Source organism: Podarcis filfolensis (genome assembly GCF_964270895.1).
Source record: "Podarcis filfolensis genome assembly, chromosome: 14".
NCBI lineage: Eukaryota > Metazoa > Chordata > Lepidosauria > Squamata > Lacertidae > Podarcis > Podarcis filfolensis.
In genome coordinates this window covers 30,343,332-30,364,337 of record NC_139616.1, presented here as the reverse complement: position 1 = coordinate 30,364,337, position 21,006 = coordinate 30,343,332, and the positions used below count along the sequence as shown (strand labels likewise).

At 45.3% G+C, this 21,006-nt stretch overlaps 1 protein-coding gene across 2 annotated transcripts in view; it reads right to left on the bottom strand.

Moving 5' to 3' along the window:
- The window catches only part of LOC310748833 (uncharacterized protein), a 60,906-nt gene that overhangs the window by 6,756 nt on the left and 33,144 nt on the right, over positions 1-21,006 (bottom strand). For both annotated transcript variants that reach the window (XM_083584794.1, XM_083584795.1), the window contains 22 exons: positions 20,422-20,525; positions 19,563-19,678; positions 18,960-19,118; positions 17,752-17,951; positions 16,964-17,064; positions 14,359-14,477; positions 12,605-12,772; positions 12,084-12,295; positions 10,795-10,898; positions 9,795-9,913; positions 9,002-9,169; positions 8,493-8,701; positions 7,803-7,906; positions 7,402-7,520; positions 6,824-6,982; positions 5,565-5,773; positions 4,887-4,990; positions 4,624-4,742; positions 4,062-4,235; positions 2,901-3,103; positions 1,634-1,737; positions 903-1,021 (listed from right to left, as the gene is read on the bottom strand). In XM_083584794.1, the coding sequence (XP_083440920.1) occupies positions 903-1,021; positions 1,634-1,737; positions 2,901-3,103; positions 4,062-4,235; positions 4,624-4,742; positions 4,887-4,990; positions 5,565-5,773; positions 6,824-6,982; positions 7,402-7,520; positions 7,803-7,906; positions 8,493-8,701; positions 9,002-9,169; positions 9,795-9,913; positions 10,795-10,898; positions 12,084-12,295; positions 12,605-12,772; positions 14,359-14,477; positions 16,964-17,064; positions 17,752-17,951; positions 18,960-19,118; positions 19,563-19,678; positions 20,422-20,525 (3,193 nt within the window). The remainder of the gene's footprint in view (positions 1-902; positions 1,022-1,633; positions 1,738-2,900; positions 3,104-4,061; positions 4,236-4,623; positions 4,743-4,886; positions 4,991-5,564; positions 5,774-6,823; positions 6,983-7,401; positions 7,521-7,802; positions 7,907-8,492; positions 8,702-9,001; positions 9,170-9,794; positions 9,914-10,794; positions 10,899-12,083; positions 12,296-12,604; positions 12,773-14,358; positions 14,478-16,963; positions 17,065-17,751; positions 17,952-18,959; positions 19,119-19,562; positions 19,679-20,421; positions 20,526-21,006) is intronic.

Sequence of the window (21,006 nt, the reverse complement as noted above, 5' to 3'; positions counted from 1 at the left end):
AGTTCAAAGGATTATTAATGTATTGTTGCAGAAACTGCAAGTGAAATGCGAATTGGACTGAATTTCTACTCCATCCCATGTCTGATCCCACCTTTCGGGGGCATGGGTGTGGGGTTAAAAGGACCACATTACTAATGTGTGTGTGTGTGTGTGTGTGTGTTCTTAAAGAAAACACCACCATGAAACATACCAATTCAGCTGTTTTCAACATTATTATTATTTTATTAATTGAGCAGATCAGCACAACCACAGAATAAAGAGCGGGTAGAGAGACGACGCTCTGGATATCAGCAACCATTTCCAAAACACAGAAAAATCATGTTTGATTTAGAATAATTGCTACATTATTAAATACAGTGTTCTTTTTAAAATATGTAAGGAAGATACCCACCCAAAAAACCCCTTCTTGCTTAAATTTTGACAGAATTCATGGGTGATTTTCCATGTCCATACTGTCCTTGAAAACATTACACCGTCTGTGTTAAAATCTGTGTTTGCTTTAGAAGAAAATGCACAGCTTCATTTTGCTGCTGCTCAGCTTAATGATGATACTCAAGCATCGAAAACTGAACCATTACGGGAGAAATTTGCTCCCCAGATTGCTACTGATTAAACTAAACACCAGCCTTAGAAAGACAATTTGGATGCCAATCAGGTTGATTTCTGAAGTATTTACTTTCTAAAGCAAGCAGTAGCTTGAAAACTCAAGAAGAGAAGAAAGAGTGGAATATAAAGAGACTACAGAGAACATCAATCCTTTCCCTTAAAGATATGTCAGCTCCCTTTTGTAGATTTTAGGCTGGATGAAGATACTTTCATCGTTGCACAGGGCTGCTACTGTTCCCTGCAGAGGAATGAGGTGGGGCAGCCCCCGCTGGAGCACAGTGCCGAGAAAAACTTACTCCATCAAGCTCTGGGTAAAAAGCTTGAAGTTCGCTCAGCTTAGCCACTGCGCAAAACTCCCCCAAATTCTTTGTCAGCCAGTCTCGGATTCCTGTAGTCCCACCATCGCACGCTGACTCTGTGGAGGCAAGAGAATGTGTCAAGCAAAGATGGACTAAAATCCACAGTTGGGTTCCTTACAAATGATGAATTTGTGCAGAAATAATGTTGGAAGTCTGTTACACCCTCCTCCTCCTTGCCTGCCCTTCTTCCAGCCAACAGAACAGTTTGCCCCAAGCACCGAAGAGATAAACTTCTGAGCAGATAAACTGTTCATAAACACTCAGCAACTGAACTAGCGGCTGAGGTTGGGGGAAGGCTCAATAATTAGGTCCACCAGGCCTCCCATTTGGCCAGTGAAACTGTTTTGGCCAAGACCCCACCACCACCTGCCCAACACCTGACATACATATCAGCCGGTTGTCAAAAAGGCTTTGCAGGTACTGCCAATCAGCTGGTTGTTGCGGCTTTCACAGCACAGCACTTTGGCCCATGTGACTCAACTTCAAGCTATGGTGACAAAAACAGGTCACCTGTGGCATCAAATGATGAGCAGGCGAACCACCACGCTCCCCTGTCAAGCTTGGCCCACAGGGGGCAGGGGAGATAAGGATTTGGTCTGCCAGCTCGATCCATTCCCCGCTCCTGTATCAGGGTGAAATTCCTAAGACCTGCCCCTTTGGCTCCTTACCTGAATCAGCGAACTGATAAGCTAAATAAGCCTTCTGGAAGTCATACACATCTTGCCTCTTCCTGGCTGATAATGTTGAGTAGAGACCATCCATCGCTTTCACACTGAGGAAGAAACACAAGCAATTCCACACATTGGCTTGAGTCACACTTGTTTTCCACCTATTCACCATATTCATTTACTAGCATCCAACCTGCCCTTCCTCCAGTATAGGCCTTATCCATGACTTTCAACCATGGAAATGAAATGGAGCACCCATAGTCAGAGGCAGCGTACCTCAGAGCACAAGGTGCAGAGAACAAACAATAGTTTGGGAGGGCTATAGCTTGCAACTGGCTCTGGAATCTTTTTGGAAATAGAGGGTTGTGTTCCAATAAGTTTTACTCAGAATAGACCCAATGAGATGAATGAACCTCAGATAGTCATGGCCATCAATTTCTTTTCTTTCTTTTTTCTTCAGTTTTTTTTTTTTTTGGTTAATTTTCCACATTTATAACAAAAATGACATCACAAAACACACACAAAATAAAGACACATTTCAATACAAAAAAAAAAACTAAACACAAAAAACAATTACTTCTTCAAATACCTAATTTTTATAACATTGTTAACTGACTTTCTCAAATCCCCTCTACCTGAATTTCATTATATCACTTGTATAACAGTTCTCCAATGACCATCAATTTCAATGGGTCTCTTCTGAGTAGGACTAGCATTGGATGCAACCCAGAGTGCTGAACTAGGTGGTCTGATGAAACCAGCCTTTGTGTCCTCAGCTGGGTGTAGCTGCTTCCAGACTGTGGTTATTTTGGGGGTGGGGATTAAGAAGATAAGAACATAAGAAGAGCTCTGCTGGATCAGGCCAGTCGCCGATCTAGTCCAGCAGCCTGTTCTCAAAGTGGCCACTCAGATGCCTGTGGGAAACCTACAAGCGGGACCCGACCACAAGAGCACTCTGCTCTCCTGTGGTTTCTAGCAACTGGTATTCAAATTAAGGTTACTCAAATGAAGCTGAACGGAAGATCTTGCACAATAAACCCGCTTCCCCAAATTATAGTAAAATTATAGTAAAATGCACTGGAAAGTGTTGGAATAACTTGTTGCTTGAGGCAGCAGAATCTGGTGTCCCCACAACAAATCAGGATGGATGCTCAAGACGCAGATTGTGTGGTAGCCACCAATGTATACAAGAGGTAACCTCTGTCTGTTATCAAACTATGTGAAGTGACCTAGAAACTACTGAGGTAGATGTATGCCAGCTACTTACATGGTTTGGTAATATGGGCAGGGCATACCCAGGGGTAGCAGCTCAAGAATTGTTCCATTGACACCCGGGAGAAGGAGGCTGAGTTTCTGGAACCAAGTGTTTGTGTCTTCCAGGGAACTGGTGGCAATCTGTGGGAAAATGATCTCTGCCGATAGCATCAGCATAGTGTCCCGCACTTTGGGATTGCTCAACAAGCCGCGGTTCTGGAGGAAGAAGCAAGAGAAAAACCAGGGAATAAGTGTGACTTCATTGAAGATCAGGTTCTAGGTGGAAGCAGAAGTGTTGGAGACATGTTACTATTTCTGCAGCAGGGTCCCTGTCTCCAGCATCCTAGAGCTACCCAACCAGGGGAGCTTTGAAGCCATTGAGAATAAAAATTCTCACCCTTGGTGCTGATTGCAGCCAATCAGAATGAAAGGAGGTGAGTGAGCCACTGAGGATTGGCTCCTAGGGTCACTCTGGAGAAGGCACACAGGAAGAAGACCAATGAGTTGTTCCATACGCTCCAAAGCTGAGCATTTAGGAACACTGACAACACTAGGCGCTCTAGTTTCAAGAGAATGGTGTGTAAGTTCTGTTACGTACAATGGAACTTCAAGGAAAACACAATCTAAGTCACTCCAAATGAAGATATTGGAGCACTCCAAACCATTTGCCCAAGTAAGCGCACAGAAAATAGTAAATGTAGCTGAAGGGCAATGGAGATCTGCATTGATTGTTATAATGCAACTCTAATTGTTTAATATTATAAGATTGTTGTACAATCTTAGAAGGGGGTGTGACTGTGGGTATCATGAAGGGACCCTGCACTTCTGATTTTGCAACTATACCCAAAAGGATCAACGAAATCAGCTGACAACGTTTCACACAATGGAGAACAATGGGCTAGCAATGAGAACCCTTGACAATTACATGAGTTTTGAAAGTTTGTAGGAAATTGGAAAGGGTGATCTTGAGTCCCAAACATCAGGAGGGCCCCATCCTGGTGAAGGTTGTGCTACATAGCTTGAAATCCACTGCTCTGGAGTAATTCCCAGCTACCCCAAAGGTCACAGACCATGCATTCCCATTGGAGTTGACCACCAGTGCTCCAGTTACACTGCAGAAAATCAGTCTGTTTCCAGCCCCAGAGGAAAAGTCTGTCAACAAGCTTCTGTTTACCTTCAGCACCAGGGTGTTGAACTCATCCAGGTACGTGCTGAGGAATTGCTCTGGCTCCTTCTTTCTCTGGATGGCTTGGAAAACGAGCACCATGGCTGAGCTGCTGTAAATGGTGTGACCTTCAGTGGACAACTGAGCCAAGGCACTGGCGGAGAAGAGGTCCAAGGAATCCACCTGCATTTGGAAACACAGAGCTGGAGTTGGATGGAAACCAGGCTCAAGCTCGGAATCCAGAACTCTTCAAACACCCCAAGCTTCCAATCGTCACTGAGTCAGTAAGGTGCAGATTAAACCACAGATTACCAAGGTTTGGGTGACACAGGAAACTGCGGTTTTAAAAAAAGGAAGTGAAAGTTTCCAAACTCTTCCTTGAGTGATCTTATTAAAGCTAAACTGCCCAAGGGGAGCAATGATGGGGGAGGGGCCCTTAGAGGCTTTATGGGCACCAAGGAAAGGCCTCAAGGGCAATACATTGGTGACCCATGAGTTAGTGTTATGCCTGAACCAGCCCAGAGTCAAGAACACCACAAACGTTAAACTCCAAAGTCTGTGCCGCTCTCACCCCACGGAAGTCGCTTTTCAATGCAGTGAAATCTGAGTAGGAGCCATAGGCAGAAAAGGGTCCAAAGAATTTGCTCAGCCACTCTTGGTCTGTGGAGGCCCCCTGAGTGCAGGCAGAACCTGTGGCAAAATCATAAAGAGAATTAGAAATGCAGATGCACATTTCTGAGGTTCAACATTCTGGAGAGGGTCTTCATCAGGGGTGGGTAGAAGGTAAAGTGTTCCTTGGGGTGGGTGGGGAGGAGATGTGCTTCCTTTGCTTACCTGAATTTTGTTCTTGGAATTCAAGAATCCTCTTTATGAAGGAGAATATATCATCTGGATTTTCAAATGTGCTGTTGGCATGGTGATCATTTAAACCCTCCACTCTGCAAGATTAGGAAGGAGGTTGTAATACTCAGTTTGGAGATTCAGAAGAAGGGAGGAGTGAAGTTAGGGGGAGGCATTTTGGATCAGCAGAGCATCTTCCACTGACAACTGGGGAGGAGGCCCATCGCCCAGTGACTGGGCACCTGCTCTGCATGCAGAAGGTCTCAATCTGCAACATCTGCAGGCAGTGCTTGGAACGACTCTCTGTCTGAAATACTGGACAGCTGCTGCCAGCCTTTGTTGGCAATACTGAGCCAGATGAACCAATGGTCTGACTCAGTATAAGGCCCTTTCCTATGATAATGGGCAGAACTCAGTAGGCAGAACATCTGCTTTGTATGCAGAAGGTCCCAAGTTCAATCTCCAGGTAGGGCTACGGGAGATTCCCACCTGAAACCCTGGGGACCAGCTGCCAGTCAGTGTAGACAATACTGAGTTAGATGGACCAACCGCCTGACTGGGAGCAATGCAGTTTTTGAGTTTCTGTGACTGCTCTCCTCACCCTTTGCTGGGCCACGCCAAATGACTCCGCCATCACCCCCACCTTGGGATAGGCATAGAGTTGGTACCTACATGGCTGCCAGAGAATCACAGGACATGTCACTGGGCAGGAAGCCGAGGTTCTGGGCATCAAGACTGCTCAGGAAGAGAGGGAGCCTTTGCCCAAACCACGCAGCATAGTCCTCTGTGGTGAAGAGCTTCAGCACGCCACTCAGGTGGCAGAAGATCTCACCAAGGATGAACCGTTTGGTCTCCAAGTTGGGCAGCTGAGTGAGCTGGTGCTTTAAGAAGAAAGCAAAAAGCACAGAAGGTACAGCGTTAGGAGGACAGGTGTACCTAGGTAACTAACATCCTAATGTCAAAGTGTATCATTTACTAGGTGCCCTCTAGATGTTGTGGACCTCAGCTCCCATCATCAGTCAATGGGAGCTGTAGTCCAAAATATCTGGAGGAGACCATATTAGATACCCTTGGGGTAGATGACCAGCAATAAACACAGTTAAGGAAAAGGCGCACAAATGAAATGGCACAGCATAAAACAAATCTGCAACTAAATCAGTAGACAACAGCTAAAGGCAGGCCAATAGTCATTGGTGTAAGAGGTTAATTCAACAAGACAGGCTTACCAAAGGCAGCGCCAAGCAAATGGGCTTGGGGAGGAAGTTCTTGAGCTGAGGTGCCAACGCAGAGAAGGCCCTCTATTTAGCCTGTATAATGGTCTACCCCAACCTGGTACTCTCCGGAAGTTTGGGGCTGCAAGTCCTATCAGCCCCAGCTGGCATGATCTATGGCTGCCATTGGCAAGCTGATGCCCTCCAGTGCTGGCTGGGGTTGATGGGAGCTGAAGTCGGAAACATCTGAAGGGCACCAGGTTGGGGAGGTTGAAGTAAGGCTGTTGGGCAATAGCCCATCACTCTAATGGAGCAACTTTCAATAGGGAGATGTGTTAGCAAAGTCACTTAATTAATGCCGACAGAGTCCAGAGATAAAAGTCATGATAACACTTTACTGAGCAAAGTGAACCAGAACGATGTATAATTTGAAAAGAAACGACAGAGAGCTTTTGTCTTTCAGCTGAGGCCTTGTACAGGGCAGGGAGACATTCACCCAAACATAAAGAGGGGAAAACTCCCCCAGAACTACACAGGCAATCAGATCATATGCTGTCTCACTGAATATCATACCACTCTACCTGGCTGCTTAGTAATACATCTAGCATTCTCTGTTGGCTGGTTGACATTAACACAAGTAGAATTAAGTAACAAACTGAATGAGCCCTGCTGCTGCACTTTGAACAAGGCATAGGGGAGGAAGAGGGGAGTCTTGCAAACCTGTTGGGCAGCCGCATTGAAAGCATCCATGAATTCTCCAATGTTGTGTGAATCAAGAGAGCCAAAGACCTTCCCAGCTTTCTCACTGTCGCGCAAGGTGTCACTCGCCAGTGTGTACTCAGCCAGTTGAGATGGTGTGAGTCTCGCAACTGCATCCATCTAAAGAATGAGCAAAGCTGGTTCTTAGCAAAGGAAACTGTCAGTGGAGCAGGGACAATTTTGTCAATTTTGTTTCCATCAGTTCCTCATTTTTACCATCTTCAATTCAGTTCTCTGCGTTTTTTTTTTAATTCTTAGTACAAATTTCATCCAACAGTTTTGATGAATGTGCGTGTTTGCCAAGCAATTTCCCCTAACACAATTATTTTTGTATGTTATTTTCTCTAATATATTCATTTTAATGCACAATTCCCCCTTAAATATGAATTCTGGTAAACGCTGGTTGGTTGGAAGAGTGTTTTCGGAACCACTGGTTGGTTGGAAGAGAGCACTGCAAAATTCGAAGGGTTCAAATTTCAAAGGGCAGCTACGTTTTGGTTCTTGTATTGTTTTGGAAAAGGGCAAGCAAGGTCACTTACCGGGTGGAAATCTCCATTAATGGCAACCAAGTCTTTATAACTGGCTAATGAGCTGAAGGACCCAAAGTTGGCTGTTAACCAACCCAAGCTGCCCCGAGTATTCTCAGTACAGGGATCTCCTGGAATGGAAAAAAGAAAAAAAAATCACTCTTGGAGAATCATTTCGTGCATCCAGGACCCCTTTTCCTAAAAAAGTGACTCCTTGCAATATGCTATCACACTATATTCCATTTGCACTGATACAGCTGCTATGAGTGGCGAAGGAGCAGAGGAAACAGCCTTATACTGAACTGGACCAATGGTCCACCTTTGCTTCCAGAAACAACAGTGCCCCCACCAGCTGGGAAGCAAGCACAGAAATTACACCCACATAGCAAACACCTTCTGGTTTTGACACCTACCTCCTTGAGACGTCTTGGTCAGCAGGTAGCCCTTGGCAAAGTTGTAGACATCTCGGCGACTGTCTGATGACATATGTCGAAAGCTGCCATCCAAACCAGCCATTCTGGGTGGGAGAGGAAGGAACAGGAGGGGAAACGTATTAAAGTCTTCATACCAGTTAACCCCTTGTTTGCTAATGATGATGGTGATGATGATTTAAACTTACTAGATTTCTTTTTCCTTACAAAAGTAACTTACGATAACAACACGTACATTCAAACCAGTGTTGAACAAAACAGAAAAATCTAAAACTCATGCTTATTTTAAAAGGCAGGATTAAAACAGCCCCACCCACTCAAGAAGGCTACAGATGATTAAAAGCCAAAGGTCTGGCAGAAAACAAATGTATTTGCCTAAAGATATGTAACAATGATGCCAGGTGATCCTTCCTGGGGAGAGCCTTCTGCAAGCAGGGAGCCACCACTGAGAAGGCCCCTTCTCAAATTGCCCCTCTCCCGGAAGGGGCACATGAAGAAGGGCTTCAGATGGGAATCACAGGGTCTGGGTTCATATGGGGAGAGGCTGTCTTTGATGTACTGGGATCCTGAACCACACAAGGCTTTATTAGTCAAAACCAGCACTTTAAATTAAGCCTGGAAACTGGTTCCTTTGCACCCTCCTGGCAAACCTGCAGACGGTTGAAGACTCACATGGCTTTGAAAGTGCTGCAGGGGATGCTCTGTGGAATGGCTGCCAGGGCTGTGGAGTTGATGCTGGGAAGCACGAGGGTCAATGTTTTCTGGAACAAGTCTTCGTACTGGGAGGTGCCGGCTGTTGGTAGCAAGCTCTGTAATTTGCTGAAGATCACGTCAAATATCTTGTCCCTCACCTCCGTGTTTGCCAGGAACGTCACGCCACTCTGCCAACCAGAAACACAGAAGGAACAGGTCATGGCCCCAGCCTTCAAAATGGCCAGAGTAGCACAGAGGAATGTGATTGTGCCGGAGAGAAGAATGGCAGAGAGAAAGAGCTTCGTGGCCAAGCGGGGGTTTGAACCCCGGTCTCCCAGGTCCTAGTCTGACACTCTTACCACCACACCACACTGGGCCTCAGATGTCCCCAAAGAGAAGCAGTGAAGGATGCAGCACCAGGAGGGCTCCAGAAAGAAAAGAGATCTTATCGAATGGATATAAACCAAAGCTAACAAAAGACAACTCACCTGAGCAGCCAAGGCTGCAAACTCTGTCATAAAAGCAAGGGTGTCATCAACAGGCTTGTTCTCCAAAGGTTCCAGAAGGGCGCTGACTTTATCAGGATCATCCAGGGCGCCAGAGGCAAAAAAGACATGAGCCAGTTGGGTGGCAGTGAGGTTGCCCCGGACATCAAACTGTAAAAACACACATTCGAGGACATACTTAGAGACTTCTTCAACCCATCCCCAATCTGGTGCCCTCCAGATGCTTTGGACTACAACTCCCATCAGCCCCAGCCAGCATGCTATGCTAGCTGGGGCTGATGGGAATTGTAGTCCAAGACACCTGGAGGGTAGCCAATCAGGGAAGGCTGCTTTAGAAGATTTGGGGAGGGAGAAAGGTAGGCAGCCCATTCCTTCTCCCATGTGTGGGATGAAGCTCCTCAATTGGGCAGTCGTGCAGAATATTCACTTCCACCCCTCCTGAAATGAAGAATCATTCTTTTTGCAAGTGTGGAATGTGGAAAACTCGCAGAACTGACCTCTCACTGACCCAGCTCACTCAGGATTGTCTACACTGACTGGCAGCAGAACTCCAGGGTTCCTCTGGCAGGAGTCTCACCCTGCCACTCTTTGAAGGCACTAGGGATTGAACCAAGGACCTTCTGCATGCAAAAGCAACTGCTCTGCCCTCTTCCCCTTTTCAGGAGGAGTCTAATGCAAAACAGACTTCACAGGTCCCTAATCATTTGGTGGGGGTGGGGTTCTGGAGCACAGGGTGAGCATTATGCATCAACACAAGGCAACCTCTGCAACGTACCCCATTGAACGTGGCCATCAGCGTGGTGAAATCGCCATAAGGAGCTTGGGCTGCAAAGGCCCCCAGGTTATCTTGCAGCCATGCCTCGGAATCCCCGGTGTTGGAGGTACACGCCGATCCTGTAAACAAACAAGCCTTTCTGAACAGAGCTCCATGTGGGATTCATTGGCATAGTTGCAGGTGGCAACTCATTCGGCCAAGAATTCAAAACTGGGTGGGTTTGATCTCTCTATTCAAGAGGAATTAATTCTCCCGTAGGTGCCCATCTCCCTTCTGGATCCCTCTCGGGCCCCATTCCCAGGGGCTTGTGCCTCTACATCTGTTCCCCACCAGCTCTCTAAATTGCCTAGACCCCACCATCCTGGCATCACACATTGCCCATGGCTAGGGATGGAATAATCTGTCGATTTCAGTCTCCCTCAGTTTTTCATTTTCCCAATCTTTAGTTCAATTCTCCATATTTCCATTTCAGTTTGTAATTTAAAAAAAAATAAAAATCCAATATATGGAAGAATAGTTTTCCTTATATACAATGTTGTATGTAATTCTGCCTAATATACACTTTTTTTTTTTGCAAAGCAATGTTCCCAAATATAATGCATTTTTGCCTGCTATTTTCCATGAATACATGCATTTTTATGCATACTTTACTCCGGCATCTGCATTTTTTTCTATATGATTTGGTTGGAGCACTGTATTGCAAAATTCAGAGAAGTGTAATGTTCAAAGGACTGCAGTATTTTCATTCTCATTTTGTTTCAGAAATTGTTAATTATTATTAATAATAATTAAATTTCTATACCACCCTTCATCTGAATATCACAAGGTGGTTATAATCACCCAAAGGCCTGTAGAAGAGGAACATTTTTCCTAAAAATATGTAATGAAGGCACCAAATTAGGAAGATATGCCTTGAAATGGAAATCAACTGGATCAGCTTTCTCCCCGCTTCCAATCCATGGCCCTGAACTGCAAACTTAAAATGGTGCCACCGAATTACCTGTGGTCTTGTGCTGGTTGTCAAGGTAGGAAAACAAGGTCCTGTAGACGCCTAGTTGGTTGGTTGGTAGTATTGCAGAGTAAACTTGGCTCAGCGAGGACACCCTGAAGAAAAAAGGTTGTGTCAGAAATGTCTGCATAAGAGCAGAAGAATAGCCTTCTGGATCAGGCCAGAGTCAGGGGGCGGCTCGGGGGCTGGTTAAACGACTCCTGTGGGCCTCTTGTGGCCCATGAGCCTTAGGTTGCCTACCCCTGATCTAATGAATACAACATCAAGTGATGACTTCCTGCAGTGCTCATAGTTAATACGTCCACCACCAGCCACAATGTATCTATCACAACATCTTCAACACTCATAAAAACTATGGTCTAGCTTTCCCCAACCTTGTAGTCCAAAGAATCTGGAAAGCACAACTCCCATCAGCATCACTAGTTCTCAGTGGTCAAGGACGATGGTCATCCTCAACCATTGGCTATGCTGATTCAGGCTGGTAGGATTTGTAGTCCAAACCATCTGAAGGGCACCAGGTCGGGGGAGGCTGAACCATAGGTTGCTTCTTTCTCTCCAGACATGGTTCCCAGACATGAATCTCCTTCCTGCTCCTTTAATTCAGTTTCCCACTCCATTGGATAGAAGCTTCTAGTAATGAATTTGGCCTGTGCACCAGAAAGGAGACCATATGGCAGTGTGGACTGTTCCATGTTTTAATAAGCCAGCCAAGCCCTCCTCCACAATATTCCATTCCAGTCCCCCTGGTTTGCAGAGTCAGACAGAATCCCACTGAGCGTGCTCAACAGTGGTGGCTGGTGCTGATGAGGACTGCTGGGGTGGAAGGCAGGGAGCCCAACACTAGGTGGCGACAGAGCCAAGGACAGGCAGAGACAGCTCATTCTGGTTCTGTCCCCATCCTCTTCTCTACTGAGTTCTCTACAAGAGCAACACTGAGACTAAGGAGGAGGAAGTTAATAGGCAGTGTTGCTCTCCTAACTGGTTGTAAGTAAGAAGATGTTGGTTGGCTGGGGGCAGATTGTGGTTGGTGAGGCGGTACTCTGCATATCCTCATGGACCAACCTTGCTGACTCTTCACTGGGCTGCTTTAGGGTTTTTCCTCATTTAGTCCCCCCGCCCTCCGCAACCTATATGTTGTTGTACTTCCACGAATCCTGTGCTTCCCCCAAATTTGCTGATACGCCCCTCTTGCACATGGGATTCACAATTTTGGTTACTTACACGTTGGCACACTCCTCTGAATACCTGTAACAGTGAGAACGACGGCGGTTTATACTCACACAGCTTGGAAGGCATCGCAACCGGAAACATAAGACAGCATCTCTTTGGATTCCTTTGCGCTGACACTTGGCAGGAAAAGCAGCAGCCTTGTGGACAGCAAATGAGTCCAGTTTACAGGGCTGAAGGTTGAGAGTTCAGATCCAATCACCTCCACAAAATGAGAGAGCACCCTTTGCCTTATGCCTTCCTCTTTGAGAGACGTTATTCCAAGCTGCAATTTAAAGAGAGAAGGAAAAAAATAGCAAACTCTTTTGCTTAACTATTTGGATTTATCTTAACTTTGTTGTCTATAACGGGCAATGAGAGGCTGTGATTTGCTGCTTATCTTCCCCCGGCTGAGCTGCAGAGATACATGCGAGGTTCATTAACATTCTAACTTATCAGGTGAAAACTGTCAGCAATAGAATGCATACAAGCAATGTGGGTTCTGTGAGGGAACGGAAAAGTCAGTTTGGGTGGCAAAAAGACCTAACTTGATTTGGAGTTTTGCTTTTCTTTAGTAAATATTTGAAGGCCGTACCTTATTGGCATCTGTGTTGAATTGGTCCAAATACTGGTAGATCTCTTCCAGTGGTTTGTTCTGCAGTCTTGCAAGAATCTGGCACATCTTCTCCTCTTCATTGATGGCATCAGACTTCAGGGTGAGGGATGCAAGTTGCAGTGGAGACAAAGATTGCAGAACAGCCATCTGCAGGGGAGCATTAAGCAAATGATGGCGAATTTTTCAAGCAGTCTGTAATAAGTTGCGATGCCTACATAGGCACTGCTTATGTTTCTGGTTTAGAGTCGGCACCCAATTTTTAAAAAAAATGCAGGAGAGACTAGAGAACATCAGAAAAAATTACTGCTCAAGCGGGAAATTGTCAGCTATAGAATGTGCACAAACATTGCTAGGGAAGGTCAGGATTTTGCTCATGTGTCATTAAGGAGCAGAGGTGAGAGTTATGGACAGGCAGTGTGGTTGGGGTAATCGAGGGAGCAAGGAGCCCAAACGAAATTAATTGGGATTGTACCAGCCCATTTATTCTGGAGAATCAGCATATTTGGGTACTAGCATACTGTGTTGTTGCAGAGAAGCTTCAGGGAAATTAAGAAATCTTTCTCTATATGGTCCTTGGGATGCTTTACCCTGCCATTTGACACTTGAGGTACACATTTTTAGGATCCACCTTATTTTTGTGACTGCAAGCTGTTTTAAACTGCTCTTTAACAATGTGTTTTAATGTTGTCACCTGCCCTGGGACCTTAGGGTGAAGGGCGGGTAATAAATAAATAAGCACCACTTTTTGCCCAAAGGTCAGTCCATTTAATGCAAGAATGGGGAACATTTGTAGCCCTGCAGATGTTGTCAGACACCAGCTCCCATCAACTCCTGCCAGTATGGCCAATGGTCATGGGTGATGGAAGTTGTAGTCCCTAGAGGGCCACACGCTCCCTATCCCTGATACAATGGACTGCCTAGACTATTTAGATCAGGGTTTCGCAAATTTGGGGCTCCATCTTTTGTTGGACTACAACTCCCATCATCCCTAGCTAGCAGGACCAGTGGTCAGGGATGATGGGAATTATAGTCCAAAAGCAGCTGGAGATCCAAGTTTAGAAAGTCCTGATTTAGATCTTGGGTGGGCAATTTAAGGCCCAAGAGGGGGAAATGTGGCCCTTCAAGCTTCCCTGTATGGCCCTCGGGACTCTTGCTAAGCCACACTTCCTCCCTAGACTATGCCCCCTTTGGCCCCTGCTCTGTGCCCCACTCCAGTGCGTTTGCTTGGCTGGAATGTATCCTTGAATTGTGATCCCGCCTCTCACGTGGCGTGATGGAAGGTGGAAAGGCAGGGTATAGAACTCTCTGGCTTTTGATTGGCTGCACAAAAGTAAGAGCCATGTCCATCAGTCCACATGGTCTTTTCCTCTGGCCCCGACCACCAGCGGCATGCAGCCCTCAGAAGGTTTACCACGAAAATTTCCTCAGGTTGAAAAATGCCACTTCCACCATCACTGACTGGAAACGATTGGACTTGCTAAAATAGCAAGTACATTTCTGAGGGGATTTCCTCTCTGTCGAGTGAAACAACCACATGAAGACATCTACATGTGTGGCTGGAAGCTTCTTTCTCCTAACCACAAATGGCTAAGCGGGGGATCCCAAACTGGCTAATCTCTAACCATCTGCTAAGTTACTTTGGCCATAAATAACTTCACTTGTTTGCAAGAAATGTTACCGTGAAAAAGCCTGATAGGTCCCATGCCAACAGATCCTGGATATAAAATACTCACTCCATCAAAATGCAAATTCCAGCTGAGCAGGTCCTGGTATTGGGCGTATTGGCTGAAGTTCCCAAGATTGACTTCCAGCCACTCCTGAACGCTCTGAGTGGGCCTTCCACATGCAATGCCTGGAAGGAGCGAGAAGCTGTTCATTCCCATGAACCATTTGCAGCAGCCTTTACAAACCTGATGCCACTCAGCGAGGGAGGAACAAATATCTTGTTTATCAGATCTTAAAGTCAGTTCCACATATTTCCCAAGACATTTGTGATTTAAAAAAAACACCTCTCATGAAAATTGATCAACATTTTGGTACAAATTTCTCCTGATGGGCACATTTTTTTGTATGTGGTCTTGGCTAATATACACATATTTAAAGCAATGTTATTTTCACTAATATATGCATTTTATGGATGTGTTATAGATGCATTTTTGTACACCCTGTTTGGTTGGAGAACTACATCAAAAATCTGGAGAAGCACAAATTTTGAAGAATAGCTGTGTTTCAGATGGCATATTGTAAGTCTCTTTGCGTTCCCTTGGGCAAGATAGAGTAACAAATTTAATAAATAATAATATTGGTTTAGTAAGTGTAAAGTAGGCAGATTCTCATTAAAATGCGAACAGAACCTATTTTTCCCTAGTTCCTACCTCTAGATGAACTACATCTCCCATCAGCCCCAGCATCATACAGCATGCCAGCTGGGGCTGATGGGAGTTGTAGTCCAAAACACCCAGAGGGTGCCAGGCTAAGGCAGCAATTTAGCATGATGACAGTGATGCAAAACTCAAGTACAGAAGGAAACTCAGCCCCCATTCCCAACCAGTCAACCAGGGGCAGATCCACACCACACTTTTAAAGCACACCCAAGCACATAGCTTGCCCCTAAGAACCCTGGGGACTCAAGTTTCATCTGCACAGAGCTACAGTTTCCAGTATTCTTAATAAACTACGGTTTCCAGGCTTCTTGGGGGAAGTCATGCGCCTTCAGTGTGAATCTGCCCCAAGATGTAATTGTATTAATTGTAGGCAAGCAGAAAAGCTGCGAGGGGGAACCAAAATCCCTCCAGATGTTGCTGGACTCCAACTCCCATCGCCCGTCACCCACTGGCCACACTGGCTGGGGCTGATGAGAACTGGAGTCCAAGGACATCTTCAGGGCCCTTCCCTAAAGAAAAGTGTACAAAACAAGGGCTTGGCTTTACTTTACGCTGCTAAGCCAAGCATGGCAAAAAGACAAAGGCTCTTTGCATTCCCAGCCTCACCTAGAACCTTACATAAACAACTCTCAGAGCTACAGTGCTTGGCCAGTGAACTAATTGATTAAAGAGCTTTTGTGCAGCAGACTTAAAAACCAACGGCACCCTGTCAATCATGATTAGAGCACATATTTATTTGTCTTTTGATTTTAGGAAATTTACATCCTGCCCTGAAAACCACATGCAAGGCACCTTTCACACTTTGAAACAACAATATATCATAAAGCAAATTACAGAATTGGAATGAGAACTAGGAAGTGTCACAGCTCAGTGGTAGGACATCTGCTTTGTATGCAGAAGAAGATCCCAGGTTTGATCTCTGGCATCTCTAGGTAGGGCAAGGAGAGAGTCCCTTGCCTGAAACCCCGGAGAGCAGCTGCCGGCCAGTGTAGACAATACTGAGCTAGATGGACAAATGGTCTGACTCAATACATGGTGGCATCTTCCCAACAGAGTAAAAAACAACAACAGTAGAATCAGCTATTAAGAATGCTAAATTGGCAAATATCTAAATAAATTAGAAATTCTTAAAAGGTTTCAGCTCAGTGGCAGAAGACTGACACAGAAGAGGACCATGCAGACCTCATGAAGGAAGGGAGTTCTGCAGTCTGGGTGCAGTTACAGAGAAAGGCTTTCATAAAAATCCTGACCACTCCAGCTTCACCTGTATTTGGCAATGAAGCTGGACTGGAAGATTCAGGACTGACAAAAGAAAGAATCGCTTTCCACAGTGCATAGTTAAACTATGGAACTCACTGCCACAGGAGACAGTGGTGGCCACCAACTTGCGTGGCTTTAAAAGAGGATCGGGCAAATCCACGAAGGAGGAGAAGGTTATCAATGGCTACTAGTCACAATGGTTCACTGTGAGAGCCAGGATGCCTTTTGGGTACCAAAATGCTGGGAATCCCAACTGGAGGGAGTGTGTCCGTGGCACTCAGGAGGCTTCCCAGAAGAGGAATCTGCCTGGCCACTGTGAGGACAAGATGCTACACTAGATAGGCCTTTGGCCTGATCCTGCAGGACTCGCCTTGTGTTCTCTTGCTCTCATCTTCCAAACCCACAAGTGGCAGGAACCTTCTCTACCTCTCTTGCACAGGAGAAAACCTCTTCTGCAATGGCATCTGGTTTCCACACATGGACCCACCATCTCAAAAGAATGGGGGAAATGCTTCTCCTATGACTCCAGTAATATGCACATTCATTCAGATGGGATTAACTAAAGAATGGATCTATTAAACCCCATGATTAGTTGAATATGATTGTTATCTATTTCATGAAGCGACAGCCCTGATTTATTCAGATAGATAGGCAGGTAGGTAGGTAGATTTTTTTTTTAAAGGGCTTGTGTTACCTGATTTGATTTTTGTAGTCAAAAAAGCTTTGCTGAATCCAAATACACTGAGGGCCTTTCCAGGCAAGATGTTGGCGAAAACATTGTTGAAACCTTTCAATCTGGGAAGCAAAAGGGGCAGACAATGTCACTGTTAGCCAGAACAAGATGTCTTCTCAATGGCAAACGCAGCCAATACTCTAACCACTAGGCAAGCTTTTCACCAGCACAGAACTCCTCCCCAGGTTATTCTGGGTGCACACGATGGAACAAGCTTTTTTCTTTTCTTGTCCATTTTGGCCTTAGAGAGGTACTGTCTTTGCACTCACAGATGGAAAGATGTGCTTTACAAATAAGATTTCTCCGTACCCTGTAAGCATCTCACTCAATCTTTTTGGAGGGGACTTGTAGTAGTGACACCAGCTAAAGGACTTGGCCACCTTGTTTCTTGGGCCACCCTGCCGCTTCACTGCACAACAGCACTGCAGCTGGCCAGGAGGTAGTTTTCAGCCCAGGTGGCTTCAGTGCTTGACACAAGGGAACCAACAATTAAGTGTCATCTGACCCTAGAAAATTGCTGATACTAATCTGGGTCATCCTTCTGAGTCATCCTCATTGGCTCACTTCCGACTGAAGTGCTGGGTGGCTTCCCTTCCTGCCATCACCCCAATAATTCTCTTTTGGTGCGACTGACATGGCTAGCAATTTATTTATTTTTGTGCCAACAGTCTGTTATTGCCTTTGTTTGCCTGATAAGCAGGTGCAGGTTTGAGGTGAGCATTCATTTCCATGCCACGCAACACACTCACATTTTCTGGTAGGAGTCACACGATATCTTGAGCGGAATGTCCACCACAAGGGTCTCGTTGAACTCATGCAGAACGTTCTGGAAGATAACTTGGAACCAGTAGGCGAAATCACTGGCTTTGAACTTCGGGAAGTTGATCGCTATCCTTTGGAAGGCAATGCTCAAGATGGAACCGGCGTACGAACTGCTTTGCAATTCCATCTGTGAACAGAAATCGCCACCCAGTATTCATTAAACAACTCTGCACATGCTCTGGTGCTCCTGGAACCCCACCCCACCCCCAAAGCGAGGTGGTGTCTCCATCTCATTTCCTTTAAGGCCCTTCTTGCAACCTACTCTTCCTCCAGATCCTTTGGTTTAATCTCCTAGTCCATATTGCCAACTGAAATGAAGCGTAAATTTGTGGAACATTTCCTCACATGGATCTGTTGCAACCCTTAGCCTGTCTCTTTCCTCCCCTGTCCTTAGCTTGCCACTGAAATTTAGTCTACATGGTGATCTCCTTGATGGAGGCACCTGTCTTCTGTCGCTATGTCATTCTGTAAAGTACCAGGTATGCTTCTACTACTTATTCAAATGCTACATCCTGCCATGACCACAATGCTTGCTGATTTGGGCTGATGGGAGTTGTAGTCCAAAACATCTACAAAGGGCACCAGGGTGAGGAAAGCTGCTCTAGTAAGAAATCAGGCTTACCTTATACCACAAGGCAACATGCTATGTGCAGTCATAAGCTAGTCAAATCTGTGTATAATCTTTGACTTCCCCTTACCCCATATATGCCCAATCTGTGGAACTCGCACTGTGACAAGTGTCACATAACACATTCTGCATTTGTAAGAAACCAATTTTTTAGTGTGGCAGCACCTACACTTGGAAACTCTCTGCTTATTGACAAATGGCAGGCACCTTCACAGTACTCTTTTCAGTGCCTGCTTAAAAAAAAAATTGTTTAGACAAGTCTACCCAGACATGCAGAATGTTGACATATATTTTTAATCTGGTTTGCAGCTTATCATTGATTTTAATTGTTTTCCAAAGGTTTCTAATGGCTGTTCTTAATGGCTTTTAACTGATAATTTTATTATATTATTCTTTCCGTAAAACATTTGATGCAGGATTTAAAAAAAAAAAACACAATCAAGCAGTATATGAATTTTATGAAATAAATAAATAGCCCCCCCAAACTCCCAGAGAGCAGCCACATACCGGGGCAATGGTGTTCAGCTTGCCCAAGAATCTGGCAAGGTCTTCCACGGTCTTCAGGTTGCCCATGATCTCCATGATGCCACTCCCATCAGCCAGCGCTCCCGATTCCACCGCCAACTCAGCCAGCTGGTTTGCAGATAGCTCTGCCATTGCCGAAATCTGAAAAGGTGCACATTTTGCTGCTCATGTACAGTTGCAACCAATAGTACCCATGCTTAAAAATGACTTGGTACGCAACAGAATGTTGTGTACCTGAGAATCTGTGGCTCTCCAGGCTGGGTCTCTAGCCCAACATCATAAGCATATAAGAAGAGCCTTCTGGATCAGACTAAAGGCCTGCCTAGTCCAGCATCCTCTGTCTACTATGGCCAAATAAACATCCCAATGGGAAGCAGGACCTGAGCACTCTCCGCACCTGGGATTCCCAGTGACTAGTACTCAGAGACATGCTACCTCTGACAGTGGAGTTTAGAACCTAGGCATCATGCTATGGGCAAGTTGCACCGCTCTCCAGGGACTGGTCCCTCCAATTTGCCCCCACTTCAAGGGCTTACAATCTGCCACTTCCCCCAGCACAACCCCTGCTGGCAAAGGTTCCCTTACCCCATTGAAGTTCACATTCACAGCCAAAAACTCTGCGATGCTGGCAAAGGCACTGAACTGGCCATAGTTGCTGAGGATCCATTGGCTGCTGTTGGTGTTGGGAGAGCAGGTGACCCCTGGAAGAGAGGAAAGAGTTTTGATCATTCTCCTAGAAAAGCAGAAGAATAAGGACCTTCTGAGTGAAGCTGCATGCAGTTTGGGGGAGGGGGGGAGCAGCATCCTGCAAAGAATTTTAGTTCCTCAGCTAGAACAGTGGCTCCCAACTTTTTCTGCCATGGATTGCTTCTTTATTTCTCTGCCTGTAGTATCAGTTGTAATGCGCTGTGCTAGATGCGGCACAGTTTTTAATTATATTTTTATTGCTTCTTCTTATTTCTTATTTCTTGTATTTTATTGAATTCCATTGAGCAAGATGAGCCTTTGGTTTAACCCAGCATTTAACCAAGTGGGTGGTCCTGCCCCTTGTGGGGTGGTGGGGTTACCTAGTGGGTTGCTAAGAGGCAAGGGGAAGCAGGGGGTGCTGGAGATGTAAATGGGTATCAGACTTTGAAAAGCTGGGTTCACAAGTTCATCTGTTTTGTTGAATGAATTAAACTAAATAGTTTTATTTGAATAAGTGTGCAATTAACTGTTAGTGTTTTGAATTTCATTGCGTTATTATCTTCCTTAGTGGGTTATGCATACCACTAATCTGAATAATACCTTTTATAGGGTAGGGTAGAAGGCACTGGGGATGAGATTATGGAACCAAGGAGGCATTGGCCCAAAAAAGTTTGGGAACTACTGGTCTAATCCAGTATGCCACCCGGTTGGGATCATGTTCTTAAGTTCCAAAAACAAAGAGCCCATCTTCTGATACCTTGATCTGCCTGATAAGATTCCAGGTAGCTGAATATCCTTGCATGAATGGCCTTCTTCTGCCCCTCCGTGAAACGATCGAACACCTTGTCCATCGCTTGCACCCTGAGGAAGACAAAGATAGTGAACGGCTTGTATCAAATGGGGTCCCAAAACTCCAGCGTAGTTCATGCCCTTTTAGAAAGACAAACAGGATGGGACATAAAGGTGGACCAAGTTATCAAGCACCACCTGGACGTAGGGATTGATGACTCTTCATTTCTCATTTTTCCAATTCTTAAATTCCGTTCGACACATTGCCACATCAATTGCAATTTTTTTTAAAGAGGCCCTCATGAAAATCATCAGCATTTTAGTGCAAATTTCTCCAGCATACATTTTCTGCATGCTGCTTTGCCCAACAGACACATTTTTTTTGCAAAACAGTTATGTCAAATAAAAGGAATTTTTGGATCTGACTTCACTAATACATGCATTCTGAAATGCACACTTTACCCTAGTATAGGCACTCTTTGTACACGTCACCCAGCTAGAGAATGGCACGACAAAATTCAGGGAAGTGTAAATTTCAAAGGACAGCTGTGCT